The sequence below is a fragment of the Heterodontus francisci genome, chromosome 1 (assembly GCF_036365525.1).
Source record: "Heterodontus francisci isolate sHetFra1 chromosome 1, sHetFra1.hap1, whole genome shotgun sequence".
Taxonomy (NCBI): Eukaryota; Metazoa; Chordata; class Chondrichthyes; order Heterodontiformes; family Heterodontidae; genus Heterodontus; species Heterodontus francisci.
This window is the reverse complement of record NC_090371.1, coordinates 287,153,528-287,179,415: the sequence shown is the minus strand read 5'-3', so window position 1 is coordinate 287,179,415 and position 25,888 is coordinate 287,153,528. Positions and strand designations below refer to the sequence as shown.

General features: G+C 45.5%; 1 protein-coding gene across 1 annotated transcript in view; it reads left to right on the top strand.

Moving 5' to 3' along the window:
* LOC137373117 (diacylglycerol kinase theta) overlaps positions 1-25,888 on the top strand; it is a 296,078-nt gene that overhangs the window by 191,634 nt on the left and 78,556 nt on the right. The window contains exon 17 of the mRNA XM_068037996.1: positions 24,922-25,070. Within this exon, the coding sequence (XP_067894097.1) occupies positions 24,922-25,070 (149 nt within the window). The remainder of the gene's footprint in view (positions 1-24,921; positions 25,071-25,888) is intronic.

The following is a 25,888-nucleotide window of genomic DNA, read 5'->3' as shown; positions in this document are numbered from 1 at the left end:
GGCATTCTCAGTATTGTGTAATGCACACACTGGGATTCTCAGTATTGTGTAACGCACACTGGGATTCTCAGTATTGTGTAACGCACCCACTGGGATTCTCAGTATTGTGTAACGCACACACTGGCATTCTCAGTATTGTGTAACGCACACACTGGGATTCTCAGTATTGTGTAACGCACACTGGGATTCTCAGTATTGTGTAACACACACACTGGGATTCTCAGTATTGTGTAACACACACACACACAGCACGCACTGGGATTCTCAGTATTGTGTAACACACACACAGCACACACTGGGATTCTCAGTATTGTGTAACGCACACACTGGGATTCTCAGTATTGTGTAGCACACACTGGGATTCTCAGTATTGTGTAACGCACACACTGGAATTCTCAGTGTTGTGTAACACACACCGCACACACTGGCATTCTCAGTATTGTGTAACGCACACACTGGGATTCTCAGTATTGTGTAACGCACACACTGGGATTCTCAGTGTTGTGTAACACACACTGGGATTCTCAGTATTGTGTAACACACACAGCACGCACTGGGATTCTCAGTATTGTGTAATACACACACACAGAGCACGCACTGGGATTCTCAGTGTTGTGTAACACATACAGCACACACTGGGATTCTCAGTATTGTGTAACACACACACTGGGATTCTCAGTATTGTGTAACACACACACACAGCACGCACTGGGATTCTCAGTATTGTGTAACACACACACTGGGATTTTCAGTGTTGTGTAACACACACACACACAGCACGCACTGGGATTCTCAGTATTGTGTAACACACACACACAGCACACACTGGGATTCTCAGTATTGTGTAACACACACACTGGGATTCTCAGTATTGTGTAACGCACACACTGGGATTCTCAGTATTGTGTAACGCACACACTGGGATTCTCAGTATTGTGTAACACACACACACACAGCACGCACTGGGATTCTCAGTATTGTGTAACACACACACAGCACACACTGGGATTCTCAGTATTGTGTAGCACACACTGGGATTCTCAGTATTGTGTAACGCACACACTGGAATTCTCAGTGTTGTGTAACACACACAGCACACACTGGCATTCTCAGTATTGTGTAACGCACACACTGGGGATTCTCAGTATTGTGTAACGCACACACTGGGATTCTCAGTGTTGTGTAACACACACACTGGGATTCTCAGTATTGTGTAACACACACAGCACGCACTGGGATTCTCAGTATTGTGTAATACACACACACAGAGCACGCACTGGGATTCTCAGTGTTGTGTAACACATACAGCACACACTGGGATTCTCAGTATTGTGTAACACACACACTGGGATTCTCAGTATTGTGTAACACACACACACACAGCACGCACTGGGATTCTCAGTATTGTGTAACACACACACTGGGATTTTCAGTGTTGTGTAACACACACACACACAGCACGCACTGGGATTCTCAGTATTGTGTAACACACACACACAGCACACACTGGGATTCTCAGTATTGTGTAACACACACACTTGGATTCTCAGTATTGTGTAATGCACACACTGGGATTCTCAGTATTGTGTAACGCACACACTGGGATTCTCAGTATTGTGTAACGCACACACTGGGATTCTCAGTATTGTGTAATACACACACTGGGATTCTCAGTATTGTGTAACACACACACACACAGCACACACACTGGGATTCTCAGTATTGTGTAACACACACACACACAGCACGCACTGGGATTCTCAGTATTGTGTAACGCACACACTGGGATTCTCAGTATTGTGTAACAGACACACAGCACACACTGGGATTCTCAGTATTGTGGACACACACACTGGGATTCTCAGTATTGTGTAACACACACACACACAGCACGCACTGGGATTCTCAGTATTGTGTAACGCACACACTGGGATTCTCAGTATTGTGTAACAGACACACAGCACACACTGGGATTCTCAGTATTGTGGACACACACACTGGGATTCTCAGTAATTGTGTAACACACACACTGGGATTCTCAGTATTGTGTAACGCACACACTGGGATTCTCAGTATTGTGTAACGCACACACTGGGATTCTCAGTATTGTGTAACGCACACACTGGGATTCTCAGTATTGTGTAACGCACACACACACAGCACGCACTGGGATTCTCAGTATTGTGTAACACACACAGCACGCACTGGGATTCTCAGTATTGTGTAATACACACACACAGAGCACGCACTGGGAGTCTCAGTATTGTGTAACACACACACACAGCACGCACTGGGATTCTCAGTATTGTGTAACACACACACTGGGATTCTCAGTATTGTGTAACACACACAGCACGCACTGGGATTCTCAGTATTGTGTAACACACACACAGCAGACACTGGGATTCTCAGTATCGTGTAACGCACACACTGGGATTCTCAGTATTGTGTAGCACACACTGGGATTCTCAGTATTGTGTAACGCACACACTGGAATTCTCAGTGTTGTGTAACACACACAGCACACACTGGCATTCTCAGTATTGTGTAACGCACACACTGGGATTCTCAGTATTGTGTAACGCACGCACTGAGATTCTCAGTATTGTGTAACACACACAGCACGCACTGGGATTCTCAGTATTGTGTAATACACACACACAAAGCACGCACTGGGATTCTCAGTGTTGTGTAACACATACAGCACACACTGGCATTCTCAGTATTGTGTAACGCACACACTGGGATTCTCAGTATTGTGTAACGCACACACTGGGATTCTCAGTATTGTGTAACACACACAGCACGCACTGGGATTCTCAGTATTGTGTAATACACACACACAAAGCACGCACTGGGATTCTCAGTATTGTGTAACGCACACACTGGGATTCTCAGTATTGTGTAACGCACGCACTGGGATTCTCAGTATTGTGTAACACACACACACACAGCACGCACTGGGATTCTCAGTATTGTGTAACACACACAGCATGCACTGGGATTCTTAGTATTGTGTAATACACACACACAAAGCACGCACTGGGATTCTCAGTATTGTGTAACGCACACACACACAGCACGCACTGGGATTCTCAGTATTGTGTAACACACACAGCACGCACTGGGATTCTCAGTATTGTGTAATACACACACACAGAGCACGCACTGGGAGTCTCAGTATTGTGTAACACACACACTGGGATTCTCAGTATTGTGTAACACACACACACACAGCACGCACTGGGATTCTCAGTATTGTGTAACACACACAGCACGCACTGGGATTCTCAGTATTGTGTAATACACACACACAGAGCACGCACTGGGAGTCTCAGTATTGTGTAACACACACACACAGCACGCACTGGGATTCTCAGTATTGTGTAACACACACACTGGGATTCTCAGTATTGTGTAACACACACACACAGCACGCACTGGGATTCTCAGTATTGTGTAACACACACACAGCAGACACTGGGATTCTCAGTCTCGTGTAACGCACACACTGGGATTCTCAGTATTGTGTAACGCACACTGGGATTCTCAGTATTGTGTAACACACACACTGGGATCCTCAGTGTTGTGTAACACACACACACACAGCACGCACTGGGATTCTCAGTATTGTGTAACGCACACACTGGGATTCTCAGTATTGTATAACACACACAGCACGCACTGGGATTCTCAGTATTGTGTAATACACACACACAAAGCACGCACTGGGATTCTCAGTATTGTGTAACACACACAGCACGCACTGGGATTCTCAGTATTGTGTAACACACACAGCACGCACTGGGATTCTCAGTATTATGTAACGTGCACACTGGGATTCTCAGTATTGTGTAACACACACACTGGGATTCTCAGTATTGTGTAACACACACACACACAGCACGCACTGGGATTCTCAGTATTGTGTAACACACACACTGGGATTTTCAGTGTTGTGTAACACACACACACACAGCACGCACTGGGATTCTCAGTATTGTGTAACACACACACACAGCACACACTGGGATTCTCAGTATTGTGTAACACACACACTGGGATTCTCAGTATTGTGTAACGCACACACTGGGATTTTCAGTATTGTGTAACGCACACACTGGGATTCTCAGTATTGTGTAATACACACACTGGGATTCTCAGTATTGTGTAACACACACAGCACGCACTGGGATTCTCAGCACTGTGTAACACACACACTGGGATTCTCAGTATTGTGTAACACACACACTGGGATTCTCAGCACTGTGTAACACACACTGGGATTCTCAGTATTGTGTAACACACACACTGGGATTCTCAGTGTTGTGTAACACACACACTGGGATTCGCAGCACTGTGTAACACACACACTGGGATTCTCAGCACTGTGTAACACACACACTGGGATTCTCAGTATTATGTAACACACACACACACAGCACACACTGGGATTCTCAGTATTGTGTAACACACACACTGGGATTCTCAGCACTGTGTAACACACACACTGGGATTCTCAGTGTTGTGTAACACACACACTGGGATTCTCAGTGTTGTGTAACACACACACTGGGATTCTCAGTGTTGTGTAACACACACACTGGGATTCTCAGCACTGTGTGACACACACACTGGGATTCACAGCACTGTGTAACACACACACTGGGATTCTCAGCATTGTGTAACACACACACTGGGATTCTCAGCACTGTGTAACACACACACTGGGATTCTCAGCATTGTGTAACACACACACTGGGATTCTCAGCACTGTGTAACACACACACTGGGATTCTCAGCATTGTGTAACACACACACTGGGATTCTCAGCACTGTGTAACACACACACTGGGCTTCTGAGTATTGTGTAACACACACACTGGGATTCACAGCATTGTGTAACACACACACTGGGATTCTCAGCACTGTGTAACACACACACTGGGATTCTCAGCATTGTGTAACACACACACTGGGATTCTCAGCACTGTGTAACACACACACTGGGCTTCTGAGTATTGTGCAACACACACACTGGGCTTCTGAGTATTGTGCAACACACACACTGGGATTCTCAATATTATGTAACACACACACAGCACACACTGGGATTCTCAGTATTGTGTCACACACACACTGGGATTCTCAGCACTGTGTAACACACACACTGGGATTCTCAGTATTGTGCAACACACACACTGGGATTCTCAATATTATGTAACACACACACAGCACACACTGGGATTCTCAGTATTGTGTTACACACATACTGGGATTCTCAGCACTGTGTAATGCACACACACAGCACACACTGGGATTCTCAGTGTTGTGTAACACACACAGCACGCACTGGGATTCTCAGTATTGTGTAACACACACACTGGGATTTTCAGTGTTGTGTAACACACACACACACAGCACGCACTGGGATTCTCAGTATTGTGTAACACACACACACAGCACACACTGGGATTCTCAGTATTGTGTAACACACACACTGGGATTCTCAGTATTGTGTAACGCACACACTGGGATTCTCAGTATTGTGTAACGCACACACTGGGATTCTCAGTATTGTGTAATACACACACTGGGATTCTCAGTATTGTGTAACACACACACACACACACACAGCGCACACACTGGGATTCTCAGTATTGTGTAACACACACACACACAGCACGCACTGGGATTCTCAGTATTGTGTAACGCACACACTGGGATTCTCAGTATTGTGTAACACACACACAGCACACACTGGGATTCTCAGTATTGTGGACACACACACTGGGATTCTCAGTATTGTGTAACACACACACAGCACACACTGGGATTCTCAGTATTGTGTAACACACACACTGGGATTCTCAGTAATTGTGTAACACACACACTGGGATTCTCAGTATTGTGTAACACACACACACACAGCACGCACTGGGATTCTCAGTATTGTGTAACACACACAGCACGCACTGGGATTCTCAGTATTGTGTAATACACACACACACAGCACGCACTGGGAGTCTCAGTATTGTGTAATACACACACACAGCACGCACTGGGATTCTCAGTATTGTGTAACACACACACTGGGATTTTCAGTGTTGTGTAACACACACACACACAGCACGCACTGGGATTCTCAGTATTGTGTAACACACACACACAGCACACACTGGGATTCTCAGTATTGTGTAACACACACACTGGGATTCTCAGTATTGTGTAACGCACACACTGGGATTTTCAGTATTGTGTAACGCACACACTGGGATTCTCAGTATTGTGTAATACACACACTGGGATTCTCAGTATTGTGTAACACACACAGCACGCACTGGGATTCTCAGCACTGTGTAACACACACACTGGGATTCTCAGTATTGTGTAACACACACACTGGGATTCTCAGCACTGTGTAACACACACTGGGATTCTCAGTATTGTGTAACACACACACTGGGATTCTCAGTGTTGTGTAACACACACACTGGGATTCGCAGCACTGTGTAACACACACACTGGGATTCTCAGCACTGTGTAACACACACACTGGGATTCTCAGTATTATGTAACACACACACACACAGCACACACTGGGATTCTCAGTATTGTGTAACACACACACTGGGATTCTCAGCACTGTGTAACACACACACTGGGATTCTCAGTGTTGTGTAACACACACACTGGGATTCTCAGTGTTGTGTAACACACACACTGGGATTCTCAGTGTTGTGTAACACACACACTGGGATTCTCAGCACTGTGTGACACACACACTGGGATTCACAGCACTGTGTAACACACACACTGGGATTCTCAGCATTGTGTAACACACACACTGGGATTCTCAGCACTGTGTAACACACACACTGGGATTCTCAGCATTGTGTAACACACACACTGGGATTCTCAGCACTGTGTAACACACACACTGGGATTCTCAGCATTGTGTAACACACACACTGGGATTCTCAGCACTGTGTAACACACACACTGGGCTTCTGAGTATTGTGTAACACACACACTGGGATTCACAGCATTGTGTAACACACACACTGGGATTCTCAGCACTGTGTAACACACACACTGGGATTCTCAGCATTGTGTAACACACACACTGGGATTCTCAGCACTGTGTAACACACACACTGGGCTTCTGAGTATTGTGCAACACACACACTGGGCTTCTGAGTATTGTGCAACACACACACTGGGATTCTCAATATTATGTAACACACACACAGCACACACTGGGATTCTCAGTATTGTGTCACACACACACTGGGATTCTCAGCACTGTGTAACACACACACTGGGATTCTCAGTATTGTGCAACACACACACTGGGATTCTCAATATTATGTAACACACACACAGCACACACTGGGATTCTCAGTATTGTGTTACACACATACTGGGATTCTCAGCACTGTGTAATGCACACACACAGCACACACTGGGATTCTCAGTGTTGTGTAACACACACAGCACGCACTGGGATTCTCAGTATTGTGTAACACACACACTGGGATTTTCAGTGTTGTGTAACACACACACACACAGCACGCACTGGGATTCTCAGTATTGTGTAACACACACACACAGCACACACTGGGATTCTCAGTATTGTGTAACACACACACTGGGATTCTCAGTATTGTGTAACGCACACACTGGGATTCTCAGTATTGTGTAACGCACACACTGGGATTCTCAGTATTGTGTAATACACACACTGGGATTCTCAGTATTGTGTAACACACACACACACACACACAGCGCACACACTGGGATTCTCAGTATTGTGTAACACACACACACACAGCACGCACTGGGATTCTCAGTATTGTGTAACGCACACACTGGGATTCTCAGTATTGTGTAACACACACACAGCACACACTGGGATTCTCAGTATTGTGGACACACACACTGGGATTCTCAGTATTGTGTAACACACACACAGCACACACTGGGATTCTCAGTATTGTGTAACACACACACTGGGATTCTCAGTAATTGTGTAACACACACACTGGGATTCTCAGTATTGTGTAACACACACACACACAGCACGCACTGGGATTCTCAGTATTGTGTAACACACACAGCACGCACTGGGATTCTCAGTATTGTGTAATACACACACACACAGCACGCACTGGGAGTCTCAGTATTGTGTAATACACACACACAGCACGCACTGGGATTCTCAGTATTGTGTAACACACACAGCACGCACTGGGATTCTCAGTATTGTGTAACACACACTGTGATTCTCAGCACTGCGTAACACACACACACACACAGCACACACTGGGATTCTCAGTATTGTGTATCGCACACACTGGGATTCTCAGTATTGTGTAACACACACTGTGATTCTCAGCACTGCGTAACACACACACACACAGCACGCACTGGGATTCTCAGTATTGTGTAACACACACACAGCACACACTGGGATTCTCAGTATTGTGTAACGCACACACTGGGATTCTCAGTGTTGTGTAACACACACACACAGCATGCACTGGGATTCTCAGTGTTGTGTAACACACACACACACAGCACACACTGGGATTCCCAGTATTGTGTAACGCACACACTGGGATTCTCAGTATTGTGTAACACACACACAGCACACACTGGCATTCTCAGAATTGTGTAACGCACACACTGGGATTCTCAGTATTGTGTAACGCACACACTGGGATTCTCAGTATTGTGTAACACACACACTGGGATTCTCAGTATTGTGTAACACACACAGCACGCACTGGGATTCTCAGTATTGTGTAATACACACACACAGAGCACGCACTGGGATTCTCAGTATTGTGTAACACACACACACACAGCACGCACTGGGATTCTCAGTATTGTGTAACACACACAGCACGCACTGGGATTCTCAGTATTGTGTAACACACACAGCAGGCACTGGGATTCTCAGAATTGTGTAACGCACACACTGGGATTCTCAGTATTGTGTAACGCACACACTGGGATTCTCAGTATTGTGTAACACACACACTGGGATTCTCAGTATTGTGTAACACACACAGCACGCACTGGGATTCTCAGTATTGTGTAATACACACACACAGAGCACGCACTGGGAGTCTCAGTATTGTGTAACACACACACACACAGCACGCACTGGGAGTCTCAGTATTGTGTAACACACACACACAGCACGCACTGGGATTCTCAGTATTGTGTAACACACACAGCACGCACTGGGATTCTCAGTATTGTGTAACACACACAGCACGCACTGGGATTCTCAGAATTGTGTAACGCACACACTGGGATTCTCAGTATTGTGTAACGCACACACTGGGATTCTCAGTACTGTGTAACACACACACTGGGATTCTCAGTATTGTGTAACACACACAGCACGCACTGGGATTCTCAGTATTGTGTAATACACACACACAGAGCACGCACTGGGAGTCTCAGTATTTGTAACACACACACACACAGCACGCACTGGGATTCTCAGTATTGTGTAACACACACAGCACGCACTGGGATTCTCAGTGTTGTGTAACACACACACACACAGCACGCACTGGGATTCTCAGTATTGTGTAACACACACACACAGCACACACTGGGATTCTCAGTATTGTGTAACACACACACTGGGATTCTCAGTATTGTGTAACGCACACACTGGGATTCTCAGTATTGTGTAACGCACACACTGGGATTCTCAGTATTGTGTAATACACACACTGGGATTCTCAGTATTGTGTAACACACACACACACACACAGCGCACACACTGGGATTCTCAGTATTGTGTAACACACACACACACAGCACGCACTGGGATTCTCAGTATTGTGTAACGCACACACTGGGATTCTCAGTATTGTGTAACACACACACAGCACACACTGGGATTCTCAGTATTGTGGACACACACACTGGGATTCTCAGTATTGTGTAACACACACACAGCACACACTGGGATTCTCAGTATTGTGTAACACACACACTGGGATTCTCAGTAATTGTGTAACACACACACTGGGATTCTCAGTATTGTGTAACGCACACACTGGGATTCTCAGTATTGTGTAACGCACACACTGGGATTCTCAGTATTGTGTAACGCACACACTGGGATTCTCAGTATTGTGTAACGCACACACTGGAATTCTCAGTGTTGTGTAACTCACACAGCACACACTGGGATTCTCAGTGTTGTGTAACACACACTCAGCACGCACTGGGATTCTCAGTGTTGTGTAACACACACAGCACACACTGGGATTCTCAGTGTTGTGTAACACACGCAGCACACACTGGGATTCTCAGTGTTGTGTAACACACACACAGCACGCACTGGGATTCTCAGTGTTGTGTAACACACACAGCACACACTGGGATTCTCAGTGTTGTGTAACACACACACAGAGCACGCACTGGGATTCTCAGTGTTGTGTAACACACACAGTACACACTGGGATTCTCAGTGTTGTGTAACACACACAGCACACACTGGGATTCTCAGTGTTGTGTAACACACACAGCACACACACACACACAGGGATTCTCAGTGTTGTGTAACACACACACACAGAGCACGCACTGGGATTCTCAGTGTTGTGTAACACACACACACAGAGCACACACTGGGATTCTCAGTGTTGTGTAACACACACAGCACACACTGGGATTCTCAGTATTGTGTAACGCACACACTGGGATTCTCAGTGTTGTGTAACACACACACAGCATGCACTGGGATTCTCAGTGTTGTGTAACACACACACACGCAGCACACACTGGGATTCTCAGTGTTGTGTAACAAACACACACGCAGCACACACTGGGATTCTCAGTATTGTGTAACGCACACACTGGGATTCTCAGTATTGTGTAACACACACACTGGGATTCTCAGTATTGTGTAACACACACACAGCACGCACTGGGATTCTCAGTATTGTGTAACACACACACAGCACACACTGGGATTCCCAGTATTGTGTAACGCACACACTGGGATTCTCAGTATTGTGTAACACACACACAGCACACACTGGGTTTCTCAGTATTGTGTAACACACACACTGGGATTCTCAGTGTTGTGTAACACACACACTGGGATTCTCAGTATTGTGTAACACACACACTGGGATTCTCAGTAATTGTGTAACACACACACTGGGATTCTCAGTATTGTGTAACACACACACACACAGCACGCACTGGGATTCTCAGTATTGTGTAACACACACAGCACGCACTGGGATTCTCAGTATTGTGTAATACACACACACACAGCACGCACTGGGAGTCTCAGTATTGTGTAATACACACACACACAGCATGCACTGGGAGTCTCAGTATTGTGTAATACACACACACAGCACGCACTGGGATTCTCAGTATTGTGTAACACACACAGCACGCACTGGGATTCTCAGTATTGTGTAACACACACTGTGATTCTCAGCACTGCGTAACACACACACACACACAGCACACACTGGGATTCTCAGTATTGTGTATCGCACACACTGGGATTCTCAGTATTGTGTAACCCACACACACACAGCACGCACTGGGATTCTCAGTATTGTGTAACACACACACAGCACACACTGGGATTCTCAGTATTGTGTAACACACACACACACAGCACGCACTGGGATTCTCAGTATTGTGTAACACACACACACAGCACACACTGGGATTCTCAGTATTGTGTAACACACACACTGTGATTCTCAGTATTGTGTAACGCACACACTGGGATTCTCAGTATTGTGTAACGCACACACTGGGATTCTCAGTATTGTGTAATACACACACTGGGATTCTCAGTATTGTGTAACACACACACACACAGCGCACACACTGGGATTCTCAGTATTGTGTAACACACACACAGCACACACTGGGATTCTCAGTATTGTGGACACACACACTGGGATTCTCAGTATTGTGTAACACACACACAGCACACACTGGGATTCTCAGTATTGTGTAACACACACGCTGGGATTCTCAGTAATTGTGTAACACACACACTGGGATTCTCAGTATTGTGTAACGCACACACTGGGATTCTCAGTATTGTGTAACGCACACACTGGGATTCTCAGTATTGTGTAACGCACACACTGGGATTCTCAGTATTGTGTAACGCACACACTGGAATTCTCAGTGTTGTGTAACACACACAGCACACACTGGGATTCTCAGTGTTGTGTAACACACACACAGCACGCACTGGGATTCTCAGTGTTGTGTAACACACACAGCACACACTGGGATTCTCAGTGTTGTGTAACACACGCAGCACACACTGGGATTCTCAGTGTTGTGTAACACACACACAGCACGCACTGGGATTCTCAGTGTTGTGTAACACACACAGCACACACTGGGATTCTCAGTGTTGTGTAACACACACACAGAGCACGCACTGGGATTCTCAGTGTTGTGTAACACACACAGCACACACTGGGATTCTCAGTGTTGTGTAACACACACAGCACACACTGGGATTCTCAGTGTTGTGTAACACACACAGCACACACACACACAGGGATTCTCAGTGTTGTGTAACACACACACACAGAGCACGCACTGGGATTCTCAGTGTTGTGTAACACACACACACAGAGCACACACTGGGATTCTCAGTGTTGTGTAACACACACAGCACACACTGGGATTCTCAGTATTGTGTAACGCACACACTGGGATTCTCAGTGTTGTGTAACACACACACAGCATGCACTGGGATTCTCAGTGTTGTGTAACACACACACACGCAGCACACACTGGGATTCTCAGTGTTGTGTAACAAACACACACGCAGCACACACTGGGATTCTCAGTATTGTGTAACACACACACAGCACACACTGGGATTCTCAGTATTGTGTAACACACACGCTGGGATTCTCAGTAATTGTGTAACACACACACTGGGATTCTCAGTATTGTGTAACGCACACACTGGGATTCTCAGTATTGTGTAACGCACACACTGGGATTCTCAGTATTGTGTAACGCACACACTGGGATTCTCAGTATTGTGTAACGCACACACTGGGATTCTCAGTATTGTGTAACGCACACACTGGAATTCTCAGTGTTGTGTAACACACACAGCACATACTGGGATTCTCAGTGTTGTGTAACACACACACAGCACGCACTGGGATTCTCAGTGTTGTGTAACACACACAGCACACACTGGGATTCTCAGTGTTGTGTAACACACGCAGCACACACTGGGATTCTCAGTGTTGTGTAACACACACACAGCACGCACTGGGATTCTCAGTGTTGTGTAACACACACAGCACACACTGGGATTCTCAGTGTTGTGTAACACACACACAGAGCACGCACTGGGATTCTCAGTGTTGTGTAACACACACAGCACACACTGGGATTCTCAGTGTTGTGTAACACACACAGCACACACTGGGATTCTCAGTGTTGTGTAACACACACAGCACACACACACACAGGGATTCTCAGTGTTGTGTAACACACACACACAGAGCACGCACTGGGATTCTCAGTGTTGTGTAACACACACACACAGAGCACACACTGGGATTCTCAGTGTTGTGTAACACACACAGCACACACTGGGATTCTCAGTATTGTGTAACGCACACACTGGGATTCTCAGTGTTGTGTAACACACACACAGCATGCACTGGGATTCTCAGTGTTGTGTAACACACACACACGCAGCACACACTGGGATTCTCAGTGTTGTGTAACAAACACACACGCAGCACACACTGGGATTCTCAGTATTGTGTAACGCACACACTGGGATTCTCAGTATTGTGTAACACACACACTGGGATTCTCAGTATTGTGTAACACACACACAGCACGCACTGGGATTCTCAGTATTGTGTAACACACACACAGCACACATTGGGATTCCCAGTATTGTGTAACGCACACACTGGGATTCTCAGTATTGTGTAACACACACACAGCACACACTGGGTTTCTCAGTATTGTGTAACACACACACTGGGATTCTCAGTGTTGTGGAACACACACACTGGGATTCTCAGTATTGTGTAACACACACACTGGGATTCTCAGTAATTGTGTAACACACACACTGGGATTCTCAGTATTGTGTAACACACACACACACAGCACGCACTGGGAGTCTCAGTATTGTGTAATACACACACACAGCACGCACCGGGATTCTCAGTATTGTGTAACACACACAGCACGCACTGGGATTCTCAGTGTTGTGTAACACACACTGTGATTCTCTGCACTGCGTAACACACACACACACACAGCACACACTGGGATTCTCAGTATTGTGTATCGCACACACTGGGATTCTCAGTATTGTGTAACCCACACACACACAGCACGCACTGGGATTCTCAGTATTGTGTAACACACACACAGCACACACTGGGATTCTCAGTATTGTGTAACGCACACACTGGGATTCTCAGTGTTGTGTAACACACACACACAGCATGCACTGGGATTCTCAGTGTTGTGTAACACACACACACACAGCACACACTGGGATTCTCAGTATTGTGTAACGCACACACTGGGATTCTCAGTATTGTGTGACGCACACACTGGGATTCTCAGTATTGTGTAACGCACACACTGGAATTCTCAGTGTTGTGTAACACACACAGCACACACTGGCATTCTCAGTATTGTGTAATGCACACACTGGGATTCTCAGTATTGTGTAACGCACACTGGGATTCTCAGTATTGTGTAACGCACCCACTGGGATTCTCAGTATTGTGTAACGCACACACTGGCATTCTCAGTATTGTGTAACGCACACACTGGGATTCTCAGTATTGTGTAACGCACACTGGGATTCTCAGTATTGTGTAACACACACACTGGGATTCTCAGTATTGTGTAACACACACACACACAGCACGCACTGGGATTCTCAGTATTGTGTAACACACACACAGCACACACTGGGATTCTCAGTATTGTGTAACGCACACACTGGGATTCTCAGTATTGTGTAGCACACACTGGGATTCTCAGTATTGTGTAACGCACACACTGGAATTCTCAGTGTTGTGTAACACACACCGCACACACTGGCATTCTCAGTATTGTGTAACGCACACACTGGGATTCTCAGTATTGTGTAACGCACACACTGGGATTCTCAGTGTTGTGTAACACACACTGGGATTCTCAGTATTGTGTAACACACACAGCACGCACTGGGATTCTCAGTATTGTGTAATACACACACACAGAGCACGCACTGGGATTCTCAGTGTTGTGTAACACATACAGCACACACTGGGATTCTCAGTATTGTGTAACACACACACTGGGATTCTCAGTATTGTGTAACACACACACACAGCACGCACTGGGATTCTCAGTATTGTGTAACACACACACTGGGATTTTCAGTGTTGTGTAACACACACACACACAGCACGCACTGGGATTCTCAGTATTGTGTAACACACACACACAGCACACACTGGGATTCTCAGTATTGTGTAACACACACACTGGGATTCTCAGTATTGTGTAACGCACACACTGGGATTCTCAGTATTGTGTAACGCACACACTGGGATTCTCAGTATTGTGTAACACACACACACACAGCACGCACTGGGATTCTCAGTATTGTGTAACACACACACAGCACACACTGGGATTCTCAGTATTGTGTAGCACACACTGGGATTCTCAGTATTGTGTAACGCACACACTGGAATTCTCAGTGTTGTGTAACACACACAGCACACACTGGCATTCTCAGTATTGTGTAACGCACACACTGGGGATTCTCAGTATTGTGTAACGCACACACTGGGATTCTCAGTGTTGTGTAACACACACACTGGGATTCTCAGTATTGTGTAACACACACAGCACGCACTGGGATTCTCAGTATTGTGTAATACACACACACAGAGCACGCACTGGGATTCTCAGTGTTGTGTAACACATACAGCACACACTGGGATTCTCAGTATTGTGTAACACACACACTGGGATTCTCAGTATTGTGTAACACACACACACACAGCACGCACTGGGATTCTCAGTATTGTGTAACACACACACTGGGATTTTCAGTGTTGTGTAACACACACACACACAGCACGCACTGGGATTCTCAGTATTGTGTAACACACACACACAGCACACACTGGGATTCTCAGTATTGTGTAACACACACACTTGGATTCTCAGTATTGTGTAATGCACACACTGGGATTCTCAGTATTGTGTAACGCACACACTGGGATTCTCAGTATTGTGTAACGCACACACTGGGATTCTCAGTATTGTGTAATACACACACTGGGATTCTCAGTATTGTGTAACACACACACACACAGCACACACACTGGGATTCTCAGTATTGTGTAACACACACACACACAGCACGCACTGGGATTCTCAGTATTGTGTAACGCACACACTGGGATTCTCAGTATTGTGTAACAGACACACAGCACACACTGGGATTCTCAGTATTGTGGACACACACACTGGGATTCTCAGTATTGTGTAACACACACACACACAGCACGCACTGGGATTCTCAGTATTGTGTAACGCACACACTGGGATTCTCAGTATTGTGTAACAGACACACAGCACACACTGGGATTCTCAGTATTGTGGACACACACACTGGGATTCTCAGTAATTGTGTAACACACACACTGGGATTCTCAGTATTGTGTAACGCACACACTGGGATTCTCAGTATTGTGTAACGCACACACTGGGATTCTCAGTATTGTGTAACGCACACACTGGGATTCTCAGTATTGTGTAACGCACACACACACAGCACGCACTGGGATTCTCAGTATTGTGTAACACACACAGCACGCACTGGGATTCTCAGTATTGTGTAATACACACACACAGAGCACGCACTGGGAGTCTCAGTATTGTGTAACACACACACACAGCACGCACTGGGATTCTCAGTATTGTGTAACACACAAACTGGGATTCTCAGTATTGTGTAACACACACAGCACGCACTGGGATTCTCAGTATTGTGTAACACACACACAGCAGACACTGGGATTCTCAGTATCGTGTAACGCACACACTGGGATTCTCAGTATTGTGTAGCACACACTGGGATTCTCAGTATTGTGTAACGCACACACTGGAATTCTCAGTGTTGTGTAACACACACAGCACACACTGGCATTCTCAGTATTGTGTAACGCACACACTGGGATTCTCAGTATTGTGTAACGCACGCACTGAGATTCTCAGTATTGTGTAACACACACAGCACGCACTGGGATTCTCAGTATTGTGTAATACACACACACAAAGCACGCACTGGGATTCTCAGTGTTGTGTAACACATACAGCACACACTGGCATTCTCAGTATTGTGTAACGCACACACTGGGATTCTCAGTATTGTGTAACGCACACACTGGGATTCTCAGTATTGTGTAACACACACAGCACGCACTGGGATTCTCAGTATTGTGTAATACACACACACAAAGCACGCACTGGGATTCTCAGTATTGTGTAACGCACACACTGGGATTCTCAGTATTGTGTAACGCACGCACTGGGATTCTCAGTATTGTGTAACACACACACACACAGCACGCACTGGGATTCTCAGTATTGTGTAACACACACAGCATGCACTGGGATTCTCAGTATTGTGTAATACACACACACAAAGCACGCACTGGGATTCTCAGTATTGTGTAACGCACACACACACAGCACGCACTGGGATTCTCAGTATTGTGTAACACACACAGCACGCACTGGGATTCTCAGTATTGTGTAATACACACACACAGAGCACGCACTGGGAGTCTCAGTATTGTGTAACACACACACTGGGATTCTCAGTATTGTGTAACACACACACACACAGCACGCACTGGGATTCTCAGTATTGTGTAACACACACAGCACGCACTGGGATTCTCAGTATTGTGTAATACACACACACAGAGCACGCACTGGGAGTCTCAGTATTGTGTAACACACACACACAGCACGCACTGGGATTCTCAGTATTGTGTAACACACACACTGGGATTCTCAGTATTGTGTAACACACACACACAGCACGCACTGGGATTCTCAGTATTGTGTAACACACACACAGCAGACACTGGGATTCTCAGTCTCGTGTAACGCACACACTGGGATTCTCAGTATTGTGTAACGCACACTGGGATTCTCAGTATTGTGTAACACACACACTGGGATCCTCAGTGTTGTGTAACACACACACACACAGCACGCACTGGGATTCTCAGTATTGTGTAACGCACACACTGGGATTCTCAGTATTGTATAACACACACAGCACGCACTGGGATTCTCAGTATTGTGTAATACACACACACAAAGCACGCACTGGGATTCTCAGTATTGTGTAACACACACAGCACGCACTGGGATTCTCAGTATTGTGTAACACACACAGCACGCACTGGGATTCTCAGTATTATGTAACGTGCACACTGGGATTCTCAGTATTGTGTAACACACACACTGGGATTCTCAGTATTGTGTAACACACACACACACAGCACGCACTGGGATTCTCAGTATTGTGTAACACACACACTGGGATTTTCAGTGTTGTGTAACACACACACACACAGCACGCACTGGGATTCTCAGTATTGTGTAACACACACACACAGCACACACTGGGATTCTCAGTATTGTGTAACACACACACTGGGATTCTCAGTATTGTGTAACGCACACACTGGGATTTTCAGTATTGTGTAACGCACACACTGGGATTCTCAGTATTGTGTAATACACACACTGGGATTCTCAGTATTGTGTAACACACACAGCACGCACTGGGATTCTCAGCACTGTGTAACACACACACTGGGATTCTCAGTATTGTGTAACACACACACTGGGATTCTCAGCACTGTGTAACACACACTGGGATTCTCAGTATTGTGTAACACACACACTGGGATTCTCAGTGTTGTGTAACACACACACTGGGATTCGCAGCACTGTGTAACACACACACTGGGATTCTCAGCACTGTGTAACACACACACTGGGATTCTCAGTATTATGTAACACACACACACACAGCACACACTGGGATTCTCAGTATTGTGTAACACACACACTGGGATTCTCAGCACTGTGTAACACACACACTGGGATTCTCAGTGTTGTGTAACACACACACTGGGATTCTCAGTGTTGTGTAACACACACACTGGGATTCTCAGTGTTGTGTAACACACACACTGGGATTCTCAGCACTGTGTGACACACACACTGGGATTCACAGCACTGTGTAACACACACACTGGGATTCTCAGCATTGTGTAACACACACACTGGGATTCTCAGCACTGTGTAACACACACACTGGGATTCTCAGCATTGTGTAACACACACACTGGGATTCTCAGCACTGTGTAACACACACACTGGGATTCTCAGCATTGTGTAACACACACACTGGGATTCTCAGCACTGTGTAACACACACACTGGGCTTCTGAGTATTGTGTAACACACACACTGGGATTCACAGCATTGTGTAACACACACACTGGGATTCTCAGCACTGTGTAACACACACACTGGGATTCTCAGCATTGTGTAACACACACACTGGGATTCTCAGCACTGTGTAACACACACACTGGGCTTCTGAGTATTGTGCAACACACACACTGGGCTTCTGAGTATTGTGCAACACACACACTGGGATTCTCAATATTATGTAACACACACACAGCACACACTGGGATTCTCAGTATTGTGTCACACACACACTGGGATTCTCAGCACTGTGTAACACACACACTGGGATTCTCAGTATTGTGCAACACACACACTGGGATTCTCAATATTATGTAACACACACACAGCACACACTGGGATTCTCAGTATTGTGTTACACACATACTGGGATTCTCAGCACTGTGTAATGCACACACACAGCACACACTGGGATTCTCAGTGTTGTGTAACACACACACACACACACACACACACACAGAGCACACACTGGGATTCTCAGTGTTGTGTAACACACACACACACACTGGGATTCTCAGTGTTGTGTAACACACACAGCACACACTGGGATTCTCAGTGTTGTGTAACACACACAGACACACACACACAGAGCACACACTGGGATTTTCAGTGTTGTGTAACACACACAGCACACACTGGGATTCTCAGTGTTGTGTAACACACACACACAGCACACACTGGGATTCTCAGTGTTGTGTAACACACTCACACAGAGCACACACTGGGATTCTCAGCACTGTGTAACACACACACAGCACACACTGGGATTCTCAGCACTGTGTAACACACACACAGCACACACTGGGATTCTCAGCACTGTGTAACACACACACAGCACACACTGGGATTCTCAGCACTGTGTAACATACACACAGCACACACTGGGATTCTCAGCACTGTGTAACACACACACAGCACACACTGGGATTCTCAGCACTGTGTTACACACACGCAGCACACACTGGGAGTCTCTATTATGTAACACACACACACACAGCACACACTGGGAGTCTCTATTATGTAACACACACACACACAGCACACACTGGGAGTCTCTATTATGTAACACACACACACTAGGCTCCAAAAAGTGGTCTGAGCAAAGGAGAAGTTAATTTTGTTGAAATGAATTGAATATTTAATGAAAATCACGGGGTCTCAGTGGCCGACAGGAGACGTGTCTCTCCAGCTACAAGTGGAGACGATACATTACGTGTGGGCTTCCAGACATTGAAGTTTGTAAAGAAGAAGATTGTTCTGGATAATAAAAGACAGCACATCCGTAGAAGACCGAATATGTGCGAGAGAGGAAGAAGGAAGAGATTCCCCTAATGACCTAGTCAATAGCTATAATAACACGTGTAGAATTCCTATGAGATATGGCCGGCGCAGTGGTTAGCACCGCAGCCTCACAGCTCCAGCGACCCATGTTCAATTCTGGGCAATGCCTGTGTCGAGTTTGCAAGTTCTCTCTGTGTCTGCGTGGGTTTTCGCCGGGCACTCCGGTTTCCTCCCACCACCAAAAGACTTGCAGGTTGCTCGGTAAATTGGCCATTATAAATTGCCCCTATTATAGGTAGGTGGTCGGGGAATATAGGGACAGGTGGGGTTGCGGTAGGAATATGGGATTAGTGTAGGATTAGTATAAATGGGTGGTTGATGGTCAGCACAGACTCGGTGGGCCGAAGGGCCTGTTTCAGTGCTGTATCTCTTAATAAAAAATAAATTAATATGGTTGTGATAGGTCAGATTTTCTTTCTTCAAATTCAGATGCACAAATTTTTGAAGGTGGCCGGACAAGTTGAGAAAGCTGAATCAAATAGAAATGTGGGATCCTTGGCTTATTGATAGAGGGATTGAGTTTAAAAGCAAGGAAGATATTTATAAATCACTGGTTAGGCCCCAGCTGGAGTATTGTGTCCAATTCTGGGCACCACACATTACGAAGAATATCAAGTCCTTGGAGAGGGTGCAGAGGACATTTCTTCTTCTTCTTCTTCTTCTTTGGCCTCCTTGTCTCGAGAGACAATGGGTAAGCGCCTGGAGGTGGTCAGTGGTTTGTAAAATGGAAACATGGATGAAAGACTTCAGTTATGGGCAAGGCTGGAGATGCTGGAGTTAATCTCCTTACAGCAGAGGAGGTTTAGGGATATTTAATAGGTGTTCAATTCCTGAAGGGTTTGATAGAGTAGGCAGGAAGATACTGTTTTCACCAACACAAGGGTTAATAACCCGAGGTCACAGATTTAAGATAATTGTCAAAAACTCCAGGTTTGAGATGACCATTTTATTTCTGTAGCAAGTTGTGATGATCTGGTGAGTTATGAACGGTGGAAACAGATGGTATATTTTTCAAAAGGGAACTGGTATATTTAATGAGGGAAAAAATACAGGGCTTTGGGGAATGAACAGGGAAGTGGGACTAATTGACTCTACCAAAGAGCCAGCACACACATGATGGGATGAATAGCCTCCTTCTGTGCTGCATGACTCTTATAATATTTGTAAAGTATATTGAAGCATGGGTAGCTGCCCCTGTAAAGTGGAGTGCCCTCGGACATTGCTGTATGATGTGCTGAATCCTGCCTATTGCTGCTGTTGATAAACATTCACCCTTACAAGGTCACATCTTTTTCAAGCCAGGAGTTTTACCAATGTCTTGCAGCATTTGTGTTGTATAAAATACTAGCTGGCAGAGTAAGTAATAAATTATTCAGGTGCTGGCAGGAGGAGCTCAGGCAGTTTATAAATTATTTTATAGCACAAGGAACCCCTGAAACTAGATTCTAGAGGCACAGAATTCCCCTCAACTCATGCTGTATTTTTTGTTGTAACTGATTCAGTGCGGAGTGTATAGATTCTGAGCCCTTGGTTTAATGTTTCATCTGCACACACAAATCTCAAATCCCAAGGAACTACAAAGAGGCGCTGTCAGTATCCCTGTGAAATGCAAAATCTTAACCTTTTTTAAGTATTTGTTGTTGTAAGTACTTAGGTGACAAGAACATTTGCCTGCTGCATATTTGATATTCATTATATATTTATATGTTTAAATTAAATCACCACTGCCATCAGCAGAGGGAGAGAATGGGTCGCACAGTAAATCCATGATTACTTGCCATTCTGCTAAATCTCTTACATGATGTTTATGTTTAGTTTAGAGATACAGCACTGAAACAGGCCCTTCGGCCCACCGAGTCTGTGCCGACCATCAACCACCCATTTATACTAATCCTACACTAATCCCATATTCCTATCACATCCCCACCTGTCCCTATATATTTACCTACCACCTACCTATACTAGGGGCAATTTATAATGGCCAATTAACCTATCAACCTGCAAGTCTTTGGCATGTGGGAGGAAACCGGAGCACCCGGAGGAAACCCACGCAGACACAGGGAGAACTTGCAAACTCCGCACAGGCAGTACCCAGAATCGAACCCGGGTCCCTGGAGCTGTGAGGCTGCGGTGCTAACCACTGCGCCACTGTGCCGCCCAATGGATCTTAAATCCATTACCTTATGCAGAATTTAGTTAAAGTAAATTGTCTCTTCAACTTTCCCCTTTCTTCGAGTCCATGTCCCTTGGTTCTCTGGCTGTGCCAATCTTGAATATGTTATTGAGTTCAATTTATCCGTTCCTTTAAAGATCTTGACTGCAGGTTCTGCCATGCTGTCAGTGCTTTAATGATTGATTCCTGGGATGAGAGGGTTGTCCTATGATAGGCTGAGTAAATTGGGTCTATACGCTCTGGAGTGTAGAAGAACAAGAGGTGATCTCATTAAAACATACAAGATTCTTAAGAGACTTGACAGGTTAGATGCTGAGAGGCTTTTTGCCCTGGCTGGAGAGTCTAGAACCAGGGGTTAAAGTTTCAGAATAAGGGGGTCAGCCATTTGGTGAACTGAGATGAGGTAAAATTTCTTCACTTAAATGGTTGTGAGTCCTTGGAATTGTCTACCCTGGAGAGTTGTGGATGTTCATTTGATGAGTATGTTCTAGACTGAGATCGATAGATTTTTGGACACTAAGGGAGTCACAGGATATGGGGATGAGGCAGGGAAGTGGCAGAAAACAAAGGGTAATTGTTAATGGCTGTTTTAGCGACTGGAGGGCTGTTTCCAGTGGCGTTCCTCAGAGCTCAGTACTGGGTCCCCTGCTTTTTGCAGTATATATTCACGATTTGGATGTAAATGTAGGGGGCATGATCAAGAAGTTTGCAGACGACACAAAGATTGGCCTTGTAGATAGCGAGGAGGATAGCTGTAGGCTGTAGGAAGATATTGATCATCTGGTCAGATGAGCAGAATAGTGGCAATTGGAATTCAACCTGGAGAAGTGTGAGGTGATGCATTTGGGGAGGACAAACAAGGCAAAGGAATACACGATTAATGGGAAAATACTGAGAAGTGCAGAGGAAGTGAGGGACCTTGGAGTGAATGTCCACAGATCCCTGAAGGTAGCAGGACAGGTTGATAAGGTGGTTAAGAAGGCATATGGAATCCTTTCCTTTATAGCCGAGGTATAGAATATAAGAGCAGGGTGGTTGTGCTGGAACTGTATTGGTTAGGCCACAACTTGAGTACTGTGTGCAGTTCTGGTCACTTCATTACAGAAAGGATGTAATTGCACTGGAGAGGGTACAGAGGAGATTTGCGAGGATGTTACCAGGACTGGAAAGATTGGATAGGCTGGGGTTGTTCTCCTTGGAACAGAGAAGGCTGAGGGGAGATCTGATTGAAATGTACAAAATCTTGAGTGGCCTGGATAGAATGGAGGTGAGGGGTTTATTCACCTTAGCAGAGAGGTCAGTGACAAGGGGGCATAGATTTAGTGATTGGTAGAAAAATTAGAGGGGAGATGAGGAAACGTTTTTTCACCCAGAGGGTGGTGGAGGTCTGGAACTCACTGTCTGAAAGGGTAGTTGAGGCAGAGACCCTCAACTTATTCAAATGGAGTCTGGATGTGCACCTCAAGTGCCGTAATCTGCAGGCTACGGACCAAATGCTGGAAGGTGGGATTAGAATGGGTGGATCGTTTATTGGCCAGCACAGACACGATGGGCCAAGTGGCCTCTTTCTGTGCCTTAAACTTTCCATGATTCTAGGTGGAATTGATGTAGAAGATCAGCCATGATCTTATTGAATGGCAGAGCAGGTTGAAAGGGCCATGCGGCTACTCCTGCTCCTCTTTCTTATCTTCTTATTCCTATGTTCTTAAGTAATAAAGCTTATGAACTAAAGTGCTGGACCATTTGCAGTGCTTTTCTTAATTCTTAAATTTCTTTGCCAACTTCCACCTCCAGATTGCACACATTCCGGGAGGTTCCATATTTCCGAATACTGGTTTGCGGAGGAGACGGAACAGTTGGTTGGGTTCTGGGCGTGTTGGAAGAGATTCGACACAAGCTGAACTGTCCAGTACCTCCTGTTGCTGTGTTACCTTTGGGAACAGGTGAGGCAAATGGGTGGGGTGGGGGCAGGGGTTTATGGGAAGAGGGTTGTGTGTATGGGGTGGAATGTGTGGAGAGAGTGAGCAGAGTGCATGTGGGGCATGTCCTCGTCCAATTTTTTAATTCTAGTGGCTACACCGGAGCTTCTGCCTACACAGAATTTGCTACACATTCGGCCCAGCTGGTCCATGCCAGTGTTTATGTTCCACACGAGACTCCTTTTGCTGCTCTTCATCTAACCCGAACAGCATATCCTTCTGTTTCTTTCTGCCTTGAGTATTAAACTTTTCCTTAAAAGCATCTATGCTACTCATCTCAACTATTCCTTGAGGCAGCGAGTTCCACATTCTCACCACTCTCTGGGTAAAGAAGTTTCTCCTGAATTTCCTATTGGATTTATTAATAACTATCTTATATTGATGGTTCCTTATTTTAGACTCCCTGAAGTGAATCTGTCTCCAGCAGATGAGGGCCTAGAATGAGGGATTATTGATGCAAGATTTAGAATGGAGGCAAGAGAAATCTCTTGACAGAGAGTTGTGAAGCTGTCGGGTTCACTTTCAGGGTTAGTTAGAAATCTGTCAACTCAACTAATGATTCACAGCACGTTATGGCTTTAACAATAACCTCCATCAATTGGGAAAATTCTTCACCAAATATCTGTTGCCCAGGCAAAATGCTCTCCTCTAATATCTTCAGGTTTTGCGGAGTTTCCCAAGGTGTACAAACAATGGGTACCTGTGCATTCTGGGGGGTTTGTTTTTGGAAAGGGCAGCATCCCTTAGCTATTCACACAAATGCCAAAGCAGACAGAATTTTC